General features: G+C 45.1%; 1 protein-coding gene across 4 annotated transcripts in view; it reads right to left on the bottom strand.

Annotated features, from left to right (window-relative positions):
* Positions 1-17,422, bottom strand: part of LOC147880676 (Mitochondrial import inner membrane translocase subunit Tim17/Tim22/Tim23 family protein) — a 65,992-nt gene that overhangs the window by 27,846 nt on the left and 20,724 nt on the right. For 3 of the 4 annotated variants that reach the window (XR_015540599.1, XR_015540600.1, XM_087371254.1), the window contains exon 4: positions 1,398-1,475. The exons of the other annotated variant lie outside the window; for it this stretch is intronic. Coding sequence is in view for 1 of the 3 variants with exons in the window: in XM_087371254.1 (XP_087227380.1) it covers positions 1,398-1,475 (78 nt within the window). In the remaining 2 variants the exon portion in view is untranslated. The remainder of the gene's footprint in view (positions 1-1,397; positions 1,476-17,422) is intronic. 4 annotated transcript variants of the gene reach the window in all.

The raw sequence follows: 17,422 nt of genomic DNA, 5'->3' as shown, positions 1-17,422 counted from the left end.
CTAAATCCGTTATCCACACAGCTGCACTGTACGGTGCAGGGATAGTAGGGAAATCAAAAACTATACGGACTGTGGAGCCTCTGTACGGACAGGCAACAATAGACATACGAGTTGTATAGAGCGGAACAAAATAAGCGAGAAGGCAGACAAAGATGTGCAGCACGACGAACAGAGCAATGGCGGGTGGCTCTTGGATGACAAACAAAGCAAGGCTGATCTAAGACGAGTGGCAGCTCTTCGAGAATGGTTGCATTTTTCTCCTGAACCCGGATGGATGGTTGGATCAATAACCAAAAGCCACTCCCACCCTTGCTTCATCATGCATCGGACTTCCATTTTCACCTGTCAAGCTTTTATTTGAAAAGAAGATGTAAGACTCTCATACCAAATGTTGGATTTGGAAATGAAAGAACATTTTGCCTGAACCCGGATGGATGGTTGAAACTTGGATCAACAACTGAAAGCCACTCCCACCCGTAATTCATCAAGCATTGTACCGGCTCCCGTCTTTACCTGTCAAGCTTTTATTTGAAAAGATGCAAGGCTCTCATACCAAATGTTTGATTTGGAAATGATAGAACATCAAAATGTGGATTTGTATCAAGAATGCAAGAGTTGTGTTACAAACAATAGCCAAAATGAGGAGTATATCCTCTACAAAGGAAACTAACCCTAGGTACGAAAACCTCCTAGCTAGAGCCCCAAGGGCATGTTCACCCCACACTACTCATAATCTAATAGTTACTTCCTTATATAATTCCCTAAAACCAGCAGTTAAGAGGTGTTTGAGAGGTCCAAGTACTTACAAACAAGAACCTTCCCCAAAATCCAACCTTACTCCTTCCTGAATTTCCCTTTCGAAGAAGATGCATGCCAGACTGCCATTACCCCTTACAAGATAAGATGAATGTATTTATCTTCTATCCTCTCACCTTCCAGCAACCAAGGATATGCATGTTAAGCCCAAAGGCATGTGTGTAAGTACTAAGCATTTTTTTACATAGGAAAAGCATAAGATCTCAAGGGTGTCATTTCATATTGAATTATCTCAGACAATAAAAGTGCGTTCTAGATGGATGCATCACCAATAAATTGTGGAAAGGCAAAACAGGATAACTGACAAAAGAAATCTAGATTGCAATGTGTTCTGCCTTGAGAAAATACGAGACACAGCAAGAACTTGCACAAATGCTGAGGTTGTAAACACCATGCTCACATGTATATGGATCTACAGATCGAGGAGAAAGGGTGACTGACTTAAAGGGAAATTTGAATTCAGGGGAGATTTTCTCTTGCATTTTCTTTTATTTGTTCAAAGGATGGTGTCTCTTTAGTACTTGGCTGGTGAGTGAGTGAAAGGAAACAGAAAAAAAGGGAAAGGGGGGGCTAGTTTTCACCTATAGGTATGCCCAGAGTTGCACCCAGCACTGAGCCTACCAAAGCAGTCCGCATACGCCAGGAGAATGAACCTGGTACTGCAAAATCACACCACACATTTCAAATGGTCACATTGAACATTCTCTGCAAAAGGATACAAAGTTCAAACCTAGCATTGCCAAAAAGAACTCTAAACGTCCTAACAGTGCTTAAATATGATTTCTTTGAATGGCTCTTTTTCCAGCAAGCCTAAATATCACCTCTTAATTTTTCTTTTATGTTCACTGTCTTTATGAGGGACCTGGGATGCATGGGTTGTTGCACTGGGGGCTGCCTGGAGAAATTAGAGGGAGTTGCTGGGGGAAAGCAAAGTAAATTAATGATACTCAAGTCCATAACCAAATTAAAATAAAACAGGCAGGACAAACAACTGCATAACTGCACCTCACTGTGTGAAGTACCACAGCCCTACTTAATGTCTCAGGGGTTTTGCGCACGAGATCAAGCCTGGTAGAATATCTGTTCTGAAAGTGTATAAATTACATGCTAAAACATAGCATCCTTGCTTTTGTAAATCTAAACAAAGAATTTTAGAGTTGCAAAATGTAAGAAATAATAAATTCATTGAAACATCTTCAAGAACACTTGGAAGTTAACTTAAAAGCCCCTCTGGTTAAACTTTCAGTAGATTTAGTAATGAGCTGTCACATGCATCAGTGCCAGGCACGGGTGGCAGTGACAATTGGCTGCACACTCACCGTCTCACAACGCCCCAACGCAGCATATTTTCAATGAAACGCATTTCATTGATAACGAAACGTTTCAAAACTTGCAACACATTTCGAAACGTTTCATTACCAATGAAACGTGGAGTACCTTTACCTGTACTAACCTAAATAAAAAATATTAAACTTTAGTTAAAGTTTGAAATTTAAACTTTGCAACCTAGATTCTAGTCTCTATTTTAAAGTTCAAAGCTCACACTCTATCTCTAGTCTTCTGCAACAACTAGCTAGTAGCAACTTACATACTAGAGTACTCCAAAATCATTGGGCATCATAGATATTGTATGAAAGCATTTTGTAATTTTTAGCTTAGTTTTACATAGTTTCAGCATACTATTGCAGGGCATAAAATTTGCATTTATTAAGACCCAAAGATACAAACTCAGTTTTTGAAACACCCCCTGTTTTTTTGAAACGTTTTAAAACATTTCATGTTTCTAAGTGTTGAAACGTTTCTTTGAACTATGAGGTAGACTCAACCCCCTTCAAGTCGACCCATGGGGCTGCGTGGGCAGGCCCTACCAGCCAGCCAACCAGCTGACTGGCTGGTGAGCCAAGTTGGCTGGGAAAATGCAGTGATATGGACCGTTTCCAGCTTCTGCCAAAACAAAAATGCCTTGAGTTGGCCGCGCATCAGGCCAGATGTCATGCCGACTTGGTAGCATAAGAGATCTAGCGCAGGTAAGACCGAGAGCAGATGCTTTTACAACATCAGCAATTCTCAAGCCCTGCTCACACTTCCTCTCCCAATCAACATCTAACAATGTGAGTCAATCATCCGCTCAAGGGTACCCTAGAGCACAATATAGTGGACTATCCTCCCACAGTACCCACAGACAGTTCTTCATCTTACCTGCTCCGCAGGTTCCGTCTCACAACACAGTTCAGTGGACTATTCCGCAGCAGTTCAAACATTGGCTTCTCTTGGGTCTACTAGTCCACGGACCATTCAGTTTCCATAGTAGCTGCATGCAGTTCCTCAGGGTCTTCCATCCAGGGGTTATTGCAACCATTTCCACAGCTAGCTCTCAAGGATCTTCCACCCCTATGGCTATCTCAGCTCAGTCAATCGCACACATGTTGCGCCTCTTGGATCTACCACCCATGGGAATCAACCGTGAAGAACCAAACTTTTCAAGAATGCAAATGTGTGCAATGCATGCAAAATTTGAATGCCGATTGGCCCTCCAATGGGGAAGAGCACCCTCGTGAGAGTACTTGTTTCTGTTTCGACCTACATGCAAGATGTGTGCGTGATGGCAGATGAATGCAAGGTGAATGAAGAATGCTACGTGAGATTCACAATGAAAGGGTGATACCCTTTCATTAATGTCACTTGAGATCACTCAAGTTCCATCTTCCCATTTACACCTACCCTTAGCCTATGACCCATGCATCTACCATTCAATGCACCTTAATGCACCCTTCCCTTCCTATTGCCTCTAGCTGAAACCGTAACTAAACCAAAGAACAGCCCTCAAACCAATCGCAAATTCCTCATGGACTCCCGGGCACGGCTTTCAGGCACTTACAGGCTTCAATCCACGCGTAGAAACCAAAATTGCAGCAAAAGGAACACTCTGGCATAGAATCGCAGCAAAGGAAACACTCTCAGGCTCAAGAACCTGGCACGCAATCCAAGACAGGCTCTATAGAAGAAATCACAATTTGCTCCTGCACTAGAATTTGTAACTGGAACTTGAACAAAGCATGGGAACTTTGAAGAGCTTATTGAAACGTGATTGCCGACAAGTAGAGTAGCTGGGAGATGAGGGAGAGAAGCAAGAACACAACACTAGGGGCTAGAAAGAAGGCTGCCCCCCCCCCCCCCCACCAAAGGTCTTCATTGCAATAGAAAATAGTCTTTGTACAACTCGCTCTTCACAAGAGCATGAACTGAGTACAAAACTGAATGATCTTGAGCTCTTTGGCTCTTCTTTTATAAACTTGGCCTAGCAAAAAGCTAAACCTGCTTTTTGAAAGCTATTTCTAGCTTTAGTGCTTTTTAAAAGCTATTTTATGCTTTTGTTCTTCCTAAAAGCTACTTTTATACAAAAACCAAGCTTTCTAGCTTTTTCTGCTGCTTTTAGGGCTTTTCTTGAGAATTAAGCTGCTTTTTCTGCTTGTCTGCCTAGCTAGGGCCCTCCTCCATATAAGCGCCCACTTTCTGGATGCTTTTTGCCTTTGGTAGGACCTGCTTTTTACACTTTTCCCCTAATTCTAGGGCTTCTTTGTACTTTCCTTGGTCCTACACATTGCCACAAACAACATTCAACACTTTAACCCATTAAAGGTTAGTCTAATGCATGCATTCTAGTTCTTGGACTATTTCTAGTCCCTTGTGCGTCCCCACAGTTCTTTTTTTACTGATGCAAAGCAAAAGTAAAACAAAACTTATTCTTGGTTAATTAACTCAACCATTCTTTGACCAAAGCCAATTCTAATAAAGAATATTCTTTATTTTCTTGGGAGAAGCCCCAACTGGTGACACTAGGACCTAGACACGTGTGTGCATATCTTTATTAATAAAATAAGTATCACGTGTCCAAATTTGATGCCATCTGAAGCAGCGGCTCCAACCCAAGTCCTATCTACTGAGATGATCCACCGCCATAACAAATCATTCGGTGTCCATCATAAATACATATACATGTTACGCCATTGGCGTATAATATATAATAATGTTTTAATGTCTACTAATCACGGATTAGTGATTTCTCGTCATGACACTCCCTCCTGCTTGAATAGGCAGAAGTCCTCTTCTGGATCCTTTCTTGTCTCTTTCTCTTGCGTACGCTTTTCTCTTTTACTTCTGCATTTGCATCTCCTCTTCATAATCTGCAAATAGTCTTCTCTTTGTAGTACACGATCTCTTTTGAATCAGAACTTAAATCCCATCTTGAAGTTCTGGTTCCTCTTGATGCTGAATATTCAAAATGCAGAAGTACCACTGCAGTAACTCTTCAGTATCTCTTCATACTCAGAATTCTGCTGAAATCTCTTCATAATAACCTGCTCAATAAGCTGAAACATATTCTCAACAAACTGGTAAGTATTAAAACGATTCTCTCACCCAAATGTTTCATTGAACTAGGTAGACCTTGGCTATAGATGATTTTGCGTTGAAGAGCTTCTTAATCTATAGAAACTATAGATCATCAATCTCTTTTTTTTTTTCAACTCTTCTATAAAAAGTGTTGGAGATATCATAGCCAAAGAGTGTGTGAGATGTGTTGTGTTGGTGGGTACAAGAGACCTAGGAGTGGTTTGATGTGTGAGTGCCACGTGTCACCATGGGATTTATCCCATATGCACTTGGTGCTAGTACGTTAGTGTGTAGCCTATAAAGGCTTGTACTTCTTGTCATGTCATAGTTGATGAATGAATTCATGCCTTTCTATTATATCTTCATTTGAGTATCATTTCCTTCCTCCCTAACCTATCTCTCTCTCTCTCTCTCACACACACATGTTTTAGAGCAGGTCAGTCCTGCCCTAGGCGCCCTGCCATGTCATCATCTTCATGTCCTAACCCTAATTCTGCTCAGCTCTTCTTGCAGCCGCCTCTAGCAGTCTGTTTCTCTCAGCTCATTTCCACCTCCATTGATGCCTTCATTCAGCCTCCTCCATAGCCACTTCACCTCTCTTCTATGCCCTTACAGCCATCCGCCTCCATTCGAGCTCTCTTGGAGCACTAGGCAGCCTGTTCCCTGCTGGTCGGCGTGTTTTCTCAGAGGCGCCTGCAATGTGTGGAGGTTTTCGGCGCCCAAAACAGTCTTTCATTGTTGCTGCACCATAGCCGACCACCTGTGCGCTTCATTTGTAGCACTTCGAGGCCTTTGAAGGCATTTCCGACCTGTTTTGAGGCTGCTGCTGCATAACCGCCGCCAACAAAGCCATTCTCGATCTGTTTCAAGGCCTCCAGATAGCCAAATTTCACCTCAGTGACCTGCCTCTGCAATTCGGAGCTGCCCAACTGAGCTCTCCTCTACATTTCGAACCTGTTGCAGCACCTTGAGCAGAAGCAACAGAATACAAAAGCCATTGCCCTCATTGGTCTTTGATTGGCCGACTCTCTCATCCATCATGTGGACTTCAAGTCAATAGCTAAGGAGATTTGTGATCACCTGAGACATTATTTGGTAACAAAATCACCAACTCCAAAGTCTTTTTGAAGCTCAAGTTCTATGATTTGAAAATGGAAGAAAGTGATCAGTTGAGTGATCATCCAGCAAGGTTTCAATCTCTTGTTCAACAACTCTCAAGTTTGAAAAGTGAGCCTGATGATGAAGATAAGATGACTGTCCTTATGAAGAGTATGCACGGAATATCCCGCTTTGAGCTAACTCTTGAAGTTCTACACCTTGCCACTACCACGTTTGATGATATGGTGGCTCTACTCATTGAGAAGGACCATCATAACAAGGAAGCCACTCTTGCCTCTCCTAGTGATCAAGCATTTGCTTCCACAAGCAACTGGAAGACCAACAAGAATATTATTTGCAGGTTTTGCAAGAGAAAAGGACATATTGAGGCTCATTGCTTTAAGAAGAAGGAACAGGAACAAGAGAAGCACCATGCAATATTCTTGCTAAAGAATAGGCCAAACCTGAAGAGCCCCCTAAGGAGATACATGCAGCCACAGCTAAGGTTCACGGCTTGTCTCTTGAGGAGCCATATGACTCGGATTGGACTTTCTAGGTCCTATATGCTAGGTGTTTTTATGTTGAGTCAATAAAGATTCTCAGCCTTGAATTGACCCTCTAAAATGAATGTATTTGGAGTCAATAAGAGGTACTCTACCCTAAGTTGTCCCCCAAAAATGAATGTATTGTCATTTACTTTGGTATAATGGTATTGACCACCCAATTTAGAATAAAGGGGGGAGGGTGGCGAGTGATGGTTTGCCCTTGCCGGTTGCAAGCTGACTGAGAAGTCACTATCACACGGGAGGTTTGGAAAGTTGGACTTGCTCTTTGCAGTATTACAGTGGAGGGGGAATCGGTCTACTCCTTGCGTGTGGGGTCTCACACTATTTGCTCTGAAGGGGGGTGTTGGAGATATCGTAGCCAAAGAGTGTGTGAGATGTGTTGTGTTGTGTTGTATTAGTGTGTTGTACTAGAGATCTATAGTGGTTTGATGTGCGAGTGCCACATGTCACCATGGGATTTATCCCATATGCACTTGGTGCTGGTGTGTGAGTGTGTAGCCTATAAAGGCTTGTACTTCACTTGTCATATCATACTTGATGAATGAATATGAGCCTTTCTATTATGTCTTCATTTGAGTGTCATTTCCTTCCTCCCTAGCCTATCTCTCTCTCTCTCTCTCTCTCACACACCATGTTTCTAACAAAAAGTATCAAGAAGTTCCTTCCACATGGCTTGGCTGGCCTTTTACCACCGCCGATGCTGAGACCCGACAAATGCTTCAGCAAATTCAAGAAGATACATTAAGCTAGATTCTATATTCCTACTTAACTGTTGCACTTGACGTGGAGGTGCATATTTATCACTAAATTGATTCCTGTTAATGCCACTCAACTGCTAGGTGAGATTTCTTCACGGGGGGATTACTCGTCCCTAATCCTTCACACAGGCAAAGACGGCACATGACCCGTACAGTCAACACGAGCAGAGACGCACACGCAAGAGATCCACACGACCAGGAAAGCGTGGAAAGATGCACGTGCGAAAGAGATCCTGACAAGCAGGAACGTGCGGAATACTCGCAAACCCACACAGACAAATAGCCCACGAAGGAAGGGTTTGAACGCGGGAACTACGGATTAAGGTCATTGTGCATGCTATCCTTCCCGGCTACAAATCGTAGCTTCTGAGGTAAGGGCTTTCTCAGGAAAATTTGTCTTTGGACGGGGAACGGGGTGAGCCCCTACTGTGCAAATATACCCTCATAACCCTTAAACCGTAAGGAAAAGAGAACCCCCCATTCTCCCCAACGGAAAGTCAGATAGATTGGAACAAGATTTTAAGGGGGTGATCCACCCACCAAGTACCCCCTACTCAAAACAAGTAGCCCAAACGGAGTGTACCAGTTTACAGCATAAAAACAAGGAAGAAAGGCCAAAAGAGAAGGAAGATGAGGTCATTTAAAGTGGTTTTTCGACACAAGTAAAGTGGGAGTAGGATAAGTACCATCAACTCTATGACACTCGACTTTTGCTGTAAAATAAACCCCTTTCCTGAAATTACAGCAAGTCATTTTCTCTCTTGTATTACTAAAAGAAAAAAATGAAAGGGGAAGGGAAGGGAGATTTAATAATGAACTTGTCCTTTTTCCTCCACTACCGGAAGGGGATAGGGAGAGAACACCATCGCCTCCTCCTGAAGAGGATAATTTAGATGAGAGTAACTCAAGAGGGAGTTCTCCTTCAGAAATGATAGGAGAAACGAGTCCATCCAAGAGCAAGGTGTTGAGTTTACGCTTTTAACTCAAAATCCCATACACATGGATTATAATCCAAGTGCAAGAGGGAGAGAGGAGTCTCCCATTGATAAGCTAGTTCCTCAGCTTAGCCAAATGATTGAACAGCCCATTATGACAAAATTAGGGACTAAGAGAGTGCTGAATTTTGGGGATGACGATTTAAGTACTCCCTTGAAGAGAGCCAACCTCGAGAGAGAATAGAATTCCCAAAATATGATGGAGCAAGAGAGGCAAATAGAATCCTTAATTGGATTCGCCATTTTGAGCTATATTTTGCCCATCAAGATAAGACCGATCACGAGAAGCTTGCTCTTGCCACATTGCATGTACAGAAGGATGCTTTGATGTGGTTGTCCTTATTACGAACGGTAAAAGAGCCTATTCTTCAATGGTCCAAGTTTGTAGAGCAGCTGAAAGCCACTTTCATGCCTCTGAGGCATGAAGAAGAATTAACCTTCCATTGGGAAAGTAACGCTGAATTTACAGCTAGGTTCTAGCAACTCTCTTTAGAGTTACCTGAGAAGAGTGAGGATGATAGAAGGAAGAAGTATTTAGCAGCCCTAAGCCTGAAAGTGAGGTATAAGGTTGAAAATTTTAACCCAATCACCCTAGAGAACCTCACTAAATTGGCCGAGATTGTTGAGAGGAAATTGAATCCTCATAAAACCTTCAACAAAGGAAAGGAGAACGCTATTGTACAAAATGTTAACAGCCAATCACGTCTTGGATGGATACCATTTTCTTCCATGACTGACGATAAGAAGAAAAGGTTGATTAAGGAGGGTAAATATTTCGGATGTAAGAAACATAAGCCAGGGCATCCATGGCATGAATGTCCTACTATATTAGCCAAAATTGGCAGAGGGTGAGGCTTCTACCTCCTCATCCAAGGGATTTGAGTTGAACATTGAACCAAGAGTAAATGCTATCCATTCAGCCAACATTGGTGTATGGATGTGCGAGCTGAATAGAGAGTAGGTATATTTATTATAGGGTATGGATAGAGAATAAAGAATTTTCTCCTCCATGCAGAGCGTCCTTATAGGATAAATAGGGCTGAAACAGAAGAGTTGGAAAAAGAGATTGATGATCTATAGTTTCTATATGACTAAGCAGTTCTCCATCGCAAAATCATCTATGGTCAAGGTCTACCTAGTTCAATAACACATTTGGGTGACAGAATCCTTTTAATACTGACCAATTGGTTGAGAACATGTTACAGCTTATTCAGCAGGTTATTATGAAGAGATTTCAGCGGCTTGGTATTCAAAAGAGGATTCTGAGCATGAAGAGATATTGAAGAAGCATTGCAGTGGTACTTCTACATTTTGAATATACAGCATCAAGAGGAACGAGAACTTGAAGATGAGATTTAAGTTCTGACTTAAAAGAGATCATGTACTATCAAGAGAAGACTATTTGCAAATTATGAAGAGGAGATGCAAATGCAGAAGTAAATGAGAAAAGCAAACGCAAGAGAAAGAGACAAGAGAAGATCCAGAAGAGAACTTCTGCCCATTCAAGCACGAGGGAGTGTCATGACTAGAGAAATCACTAATCCATGATTAGTAGACATTAGAACATTATTATAAATTATATGCCAATGGTGTAACATGTATTTGTATTTATGATGGACACCGACCGAATTGTTATGGTGGTGGATCATCTAAGTAGATAGGACTAGTTGAGCTAGAGCCACTGCTTCAAACGGCATCAAATTTGGACATGTGATACTAATTCTATTAATAAAGATGTGCATCCATGCGTCTAGGTCCTAAAGGCAATAGGAAGGGAGGGTGCATTAAGGTGCCTTGAATGGTAGATGCAAGGGTCATAGGCTAATGTTGGAAATAGAGGATAGAATCACTCACACCTCACTCCCGATCTAGCTCATACAACACTCAAAGAGACGGAGAGAGAGATAGTAAAAAACTCAGATATATTCCTCCACAATAGTGGGCAGACAAAAGCTCAAAAGATGAGCGTGTACAACAGCCAAGTGAAGCTGTCCAAGATGCTGAGCCTACTCCTCTCCCTGCGCGCTTGCATGTGCAAGGCTTTTTGTGGAGGTGATGAGAAATGAGGGGGGGAGAGGGGGCCTTTTATAGGCCCATTTGCTGGGCTGAAGAAAACCGACCAGCAGGGGGTCGGAGCACCAACTTCAAGGGCCCCTCCACAGACCAAGCTGGCCGGCTTGGGCCAGGCCTATAAATAGGCCCATGTGCCCAGCACATGGGCTGCTGATGCAGTCCGTAGGACCCCGCCAATACCTACTCCATGAGTCGCGTAGAAAGCCGCGCCAATCTCCCTTGCTACGCGGGTTCCAGCCAAGTGGGTTCTCTGCCCTTTTCTTCCCCTACCCCCTATAGTCTTCTGCCCCCTTGTCCCCTCAAAACGGGGGCTCACAGGCGGGGTAGTGACTTTTCTAACACCCCCTCTCAATGACACAACTGTGGGCCGATCCCCATGCGTCGAATGAGATGTCCATCTACTCCTTGGGAAGCGCCTTCATGAAGACATCTGAGATGTTGTCGTTGGTCAGGCAGTACATCAACTCTATGACTTCTTCGTCGATGAGTTCTCGAACAAAGTGGTAGTGGACCTCAATGTGCTTCGTCCGTGCGTGAAACACTGGATTGTTGGCGATCGCTATGCAACTCTGGTTGTCGCACATAACCACAGTCGCATCTACTCCGTCTCTATAGATGAAAGGGCGACAGTAGGTTGTTTCTTACTCAGCCATGACACAACTCCTAATGAGAGTAAGAAACAATATCCACAGGTCGATCTCCGGGTCTCAATGTCACCTACCTAATCACTATCACAAAAACCTGTCAAGAGTGGCAGCGGAAGATGTAAGCAAACTGAAGCTACAGAATCACACAGAGAACACTAGAGACAACAAGATGTGCCACAAACAGATCTGCTGTAACTCAGCCCATAAACCAGGGCAGCAACTGTAATACAAGGAGTCCTGAACAGGATGAGAAACAGGAGCTGCATAAGGGGCTGAACTGGAGCAGAGGATAGGGGCACAAGGAGGCTGGAGCCTGAGAGCAAGGAGGCTGGAGGAGCCTGGAGCGAGGAGGCAGGAGGGGCCTGGAGTGAGGAGGCAGGAGCCTGAGGTGAGGAGGCTGAAGCCTAGGAACGAGGAGACTGGAGGAGCCTGGAGCGAGGAGGCTGGAGGAGCCTGGAACGGGGAGGCTGGAGCCTGAGGCGCTGCACCAGAAGATAATCAAATGAGGAAAGGGAAGGGCCCTTATGTAGGGGAGGCCAGGGTAGGTGGTCGGTCCAGTTGGCCTAGGCCGACCAGCTGGTCGGCCAGCCAACTGGGCCGACCAGCTGGTCGGCCAGGAGCTTGGTCGGCCAGGAGCTGTCCCCCTCTGTCCCCCGCTTCGGCCCTGTCTCGTGGGTGCCCCCTCTGAGTGTAGGAATAGCCTCCGACCGATGGAAAATAGTGTCAGATACAAGTGTAGAACCGGGAATGAAAGAACCTCACGAGGGGCGGGCACACCCACAAAGAAGCCCTCACTCAGAGCAGTGTCACACAAGTACACTGTAGACAGGAGATGCATATAATGCTAACACCCCCTCTCAGCTCCTGTCGAAGAAGCAGGAAGCTGGGTGAGTCCGCAAGAAGCTGGTACTGTCGATAACGAGCCGTACTGTTGAAGGATGGTGAACGGGAGAGTCCCCCTTGAGAGTATGTTCCCGGTTGGGGCCATGTAAAGAAACAATCCAAGACTCGGAGTGTAGTGCAAATGAGGAAGGTTTGTCGGTGAAGAGAATCCGGTAGATGGGAACCTGTACGAGAGAGTAAATGGAGAAGAGGATGTCTGTCCCCCTCTGAAACTGCGACGATGTTATCCTTCCAGGTGTCATAGTTAGTACCATCAAACTTCTGAGTTTCGGAGAAGTGGGGAAGGATTGGGATCTGTATCTGGGTGTGGAGATCCGTACTTTTTAGACAGGACTCATGATTTCTTGAGTGGCTGAGGCCCCCCATGTGTTTCAATACCAAACACAGAACTATCGAACCCAAAGATCAAGAGCCAATAAGTTCTGCCAGGAACCCCTGAATAAAGTCGTACGGGTGAAGACGGGAGCTGACCCGATGCGCGATGAAGGAAGGGGGGGAGAGGCTCTTGATGAAGCAGTAGGCTGCTATTGATAGTCCGGGTTACAGGGAGCAAAATTTCAAAATATAAATTCACAAAACCCTCTTGCAAGATGCCGACTGGTGCCTGGCTTCGGGGCAGGATGGATGCCGACCAAAATTGGTGCACAAGAGGCACTGCCGACCAAGGAACTGGAGCAGGAGTAGGCTGGGGTACTGTTGACCACCACGGGGACCACCCAGGGTACTGCCGACTGGGAACAGGAGCAGATCTCGGAGCAGAAGGTGGCTGAGGTGTTGCCGACCAGCACTGGGCATGCAGGAGGTACTGCCAACCAACAAGACAGGTGCCTAGGAAGATGCCGACCAGCAAACTGGGAGCCTGCAGTGATGCCAACCAGAGGGAAAAGTAACCAAGGTGCCGATCTCGGGGCAGGAGGAATATAGGCTACCGACCAGCAAGAGAGAAGCAGAGAAGAAATCACCCAGGTGTTGGTGGATGCTTCAGTAACCAAGAGGATGGGGAGCACCTAGTGCTCTGATACCATGTCAAGAGTGGCAGTGGAAGATGTAAGCAAACTGAAGCTACAGAATCACACAGAGAACACTAGAGACAACAAGATGTGCCACAAACAGATCTGCTGTAACTCAGCCCATAAACCAGGGCAGCAACTGTAATACAAGGAATCAACAGGATGAGAAACAGGAGCTGCATAAGGGGCTGAACTGGAGCAGAGGATAGGGGCACAAGGAGGCTGGAGCTTGAGAGCACGGAGGCTGGAGGAGCCTGGAGCGAGGAGGCAGGAGGGGCCTGGAGTGAGGAGGCAGGAGCCTGAGGTGAGGAGGCTGGAGCCTAGGAACGAGGAGACTGGAGGAGCCTGGAGCGAGGAGGCTGGAGGAGCCTGGAGCGAGGAGGCTGGAGCCTGAGGCGCTGCACCAGAAGATAATCAAATGAGGAAAGGGAAGGGCCCTTATGTAGGGGAGGCCAGGGTAGGTGGTCGGTCCAGTTGGCCTAGGCCGACCAGCTGGTCGGCCAGGAGCTGTCCCCCTCTGTCCCCCGCTTCAGCCCTGTCTCGTGGGTGCCCCCTCTGAGTGTAGGAATAGCCTCCGACCGATGGAAAATAGTGTCAGATACAAGTGTAGAACCGGGAATGAAAGAACCTCACGAGGGGCGGGCACACCCACAAAGAAGCCCTCACTCAGAGCAGTGTGCACACAAGTACACTGTAGACAGGAGATGCATATAATGCTAACAAAACCTTCCTTCTTCTTGAGATCTGTCTTCTTCTTGCGGCACTCTTTAGTAGAATGACCAAGCTTTTCACAGTAGAAGCACTTCATCTGCCTCTTTTTCTCTGCATCCTCGGTCTTGCTTTTGTTCTTGGAATCTTTGAACTTACCCTTGCTGAGCTTGTCCCTTGCCACGAGAGCCTTCTTGTCCGATTGAGTAAATAGTTTTTCCCGAGCCTCTTCCTACAATAGTAAAGGGCCAAGCTCCTCGAAGGTGAGAGGCTTGGTCCTCTGTCCTCCAGTGACCATAATCACGAAACTGTTAAAACTGCGAGGTAGCCTGTGTAAAGTCAACAATGCTAGATGACTTGAGTCTACCTTCTGACCAACTGCCGCGAGCTGGTCCCTTACCATCTTGACTTTTGTCAGATGGTCATGAACATTGTCTGCCTCATTCATGTCCAGATTGTACAGTTGATGTTGGAGCATTAGAATACGAGATGTGTTGTCTATTTCATACAGATCCTTCAGGATAGCCCATGCCTCTACAAACGTCTCGGCCATCTAGATGTGCGGAAGAACAGAGTCCGCCGTGGTCCCAAATTCCAATGATTAATGCTAGGGAGTGGGCATCTCTCTCTTCCCAATTCTCAAGCTCTTCTCCATCTACTGGGATGAGAATCTTCCCCTTGCTGTCCAGCATATCTTTCGGCTTTGCCTCCACCCCCATTGTCAACTTCCGAGCCACTAAATGGCTCCGTATTTTCACCTTCTAGATCGGGTAGTTCGACCCGTCTAGCTTCCCTGACTCTCTGAAGTTTGGGATGGTCAATGAGAGAAATCTAGAGGAGGAGGAAGGAAGAGAAGGAGCTGAAGAGGAAACAGTAGAATCCTTGTCCTCCATCCTTGCAGTAATAAAGAACAGCAAACTGAAAACTGAATTTGCAGTGGAAAATTTGACCACGCAGCAAACTTGAGTGTCGATTGGAGTCGCCTACTTGCTGAGGTACTCTGATCTAGAGCTGTAAACCTTGCTCTGATACCATGTTGGAAATAGAGGATAGAATCACTCACACCTCACTCCCGATCTAGCTCATACAACACTCAAAGAGACGGAGAGAGAGAGAGAGAGCAAAAAACTCAGATATATTCCTCCACAATAGTGGGCAGACAAAAGCTCAAAAGATGAGCGTGTACAACAGCCAAGTGAAGCTGTCCAAGATGCTGAGCCTACTCCTCTCCCTACGCGCTTGCCTATGCAAGGCTTTCTGTGCATGTGATGAGAAATGAGGGGGAGAGAGGGGGCCTTTTATAGGCCCATTGCTGGGCTGAAGAAAACCGACCAGCAGGGGGTCGGCCCCCTGCTTGCAGCACCGACTTCAAGGGCCCCTCCACCGACCAGGCTGGCCGGCTTGGGCCAGACCTATGAGTAGGCCCATGTGCCCAGCACATGGGCTGCTGATGCAGTCCGTAGGCCCTGTCAATACCTGCTGCATGAGTCGCGTAGAAAGCTGCACCAATCTCTCTTGCTGCGCGGGTTCCAGCCAGGTAGGTTCTCTGCCCTTTTCTTCCCCTACCCCTATAGTCTCCTGCCCCCTTGTCCCCTCAAAACGGGGGCTCACAGGTGGGGCAGTGACTTTTCTAACAACTAAGGGTAGGCCTAAATGGAAAGATGGAACTTGAGTGATCTCAAGGGACATAAATGAAAGGGTATCACCCTTCATTGTGAATCTCATGTAGCATTCTCTCTATTCACCTTGCATTCATCTGCCATCTCTCTCACACCTTACATGTAGGTCGAAAAGAGAAACAAATACTCTCACGAGGGCGCACTTCCCCCATTGGAGAGCCAATTGGCATTCAAATTCTGCATGCAATGCACACATTTGCATCCTTGAGAAGTCTGGTTCTTCACAAAAATCATTCCAGTACATGACCAGTTGGTTTGGGAAATTCCCAAAATTACTTCTTGAGTATCTCTCAATTTTGTGCATTTACTCGGCCTGGACCTCTCTTTATATGTTTCCTAGCCCATGCCTCTCCTAGATGGATGCAAGAGAAAATCAGCAGCATGTAATGGAGAATGTAATCCAAAATTTTCAATCATAACACCCCAATCACCTTCAATATTGCCACTTTGACCGGCTAACCTCACAAAGCTTCTTTACAATGCATTGATACATCTTGATCTGAAGGGTCTTCATGTGTAGACGGATATCGACATGGAGTTGACACATTAGGTCAGACTATATATACCTAGATGAATCCAGGAACATTCCCAAACTCATCCTCTAAAAACACAACATAGTGCAGTTTCGATCTCACGATAGTCACTCATAAGATTGAAAATCATGAACTCCATCACGCATAGCAGGGACTAGCTACTATGACATCCCCACTGACGTCATCAGTGCCCAACAGTGGGTGTAGACCATAGTATAAAAATATGCTCTCACACATACAAATCCACACACCCACACATACTTGAGCATCCATTTATACAAAGTCTTTGTACTGAGTTTCTGTCGGCACTCCGGAGGTGAAGGGCAGACTCAGCCATGACGAAGGCTAGCACTAAAGGAGAAAACCAAAAATTCTATCACGCATAGCAGGGACTAGCTAGTATGACATATACCTAGATGAATCCAAGAACATTCCTAAACTCATCCTCTAAAAACACAACATAGTGCAATTTTAATATCATGATAGTCACTCATAAGGTTGAAAACCATAAACTCCATCACGCATGGCACGGACTAGCTACTATGACATCCCGACTGACATCATCAGCGCCCAACACTGGGTGTAGACCATAGTATAAAAATATGCTCCACACATACAAATCCACACACCCACACATACTTGGGCATCCATTTAAACAAAGTCTTCATACTAAGTTTCTATCAGCACTCCGGAGGTGAAGGGCAGACTCAGCTATGATGAAGGCTAGCACTAAAGGAGAAGGCTAATCAAAAAGTAGTCCAAAATCTCTTCATTCAAGCTACAACTGCTTGTGAAGTCTAAACCATTTCATATTAGTCTCTCCCAAAGGAGCATCTAAATCTAGCAGATATGGCAATGCACCATTTAAGATAGAAAGAGTTATCACAATACCAACAAGCCACAACATGGACGAAAACCTCACAAGGTGAAATTTGCATGTCCGCTAATACGAAAGAAGCATATACCTAGATGAATCCAGGAACCTTCCCAAACTCATCCTCTAAAAACACAACATAGTGCAGTTTCAATCTCATGATAGTCACTCATAAGGTTGAAAACCATAAACTCCATCACGCATAGCAGGGACTAGCTACTATGACATCCCCATTAACGTCATCAGCGTCCAAGAGTGGGTGTAGATCATAGTATAAAAATACGCTCTCACACATACAAATCCACACACCCACACATACTTGAGCATCCATTTATACAAAGTCTTCGTACTGAGTTTCTGTTGGCACTCT

This window comes from Dipteris shenzhenensis, chromosome 32, assembly GCF_047967505.1.
Source record: "Dipteris shenzhenensis isolate YYH24624 ecotype China chromosome 32, Dip_SZ_1.0, whole genome shotgun sequence".
Classification (NCBI taxonomy): Eukaryota; Viridiplantae; Streptophyta; class Polypodiopsida; order Gleicheniales; family Dipteridaceae; genus Dipteris; species Dipteris shenzhenensis.
The sequence above is the reverse complement of the archived record's forward strand: the minus strand, read 5'-3'. Positions and strand labels throughout refer to the sequence as shown.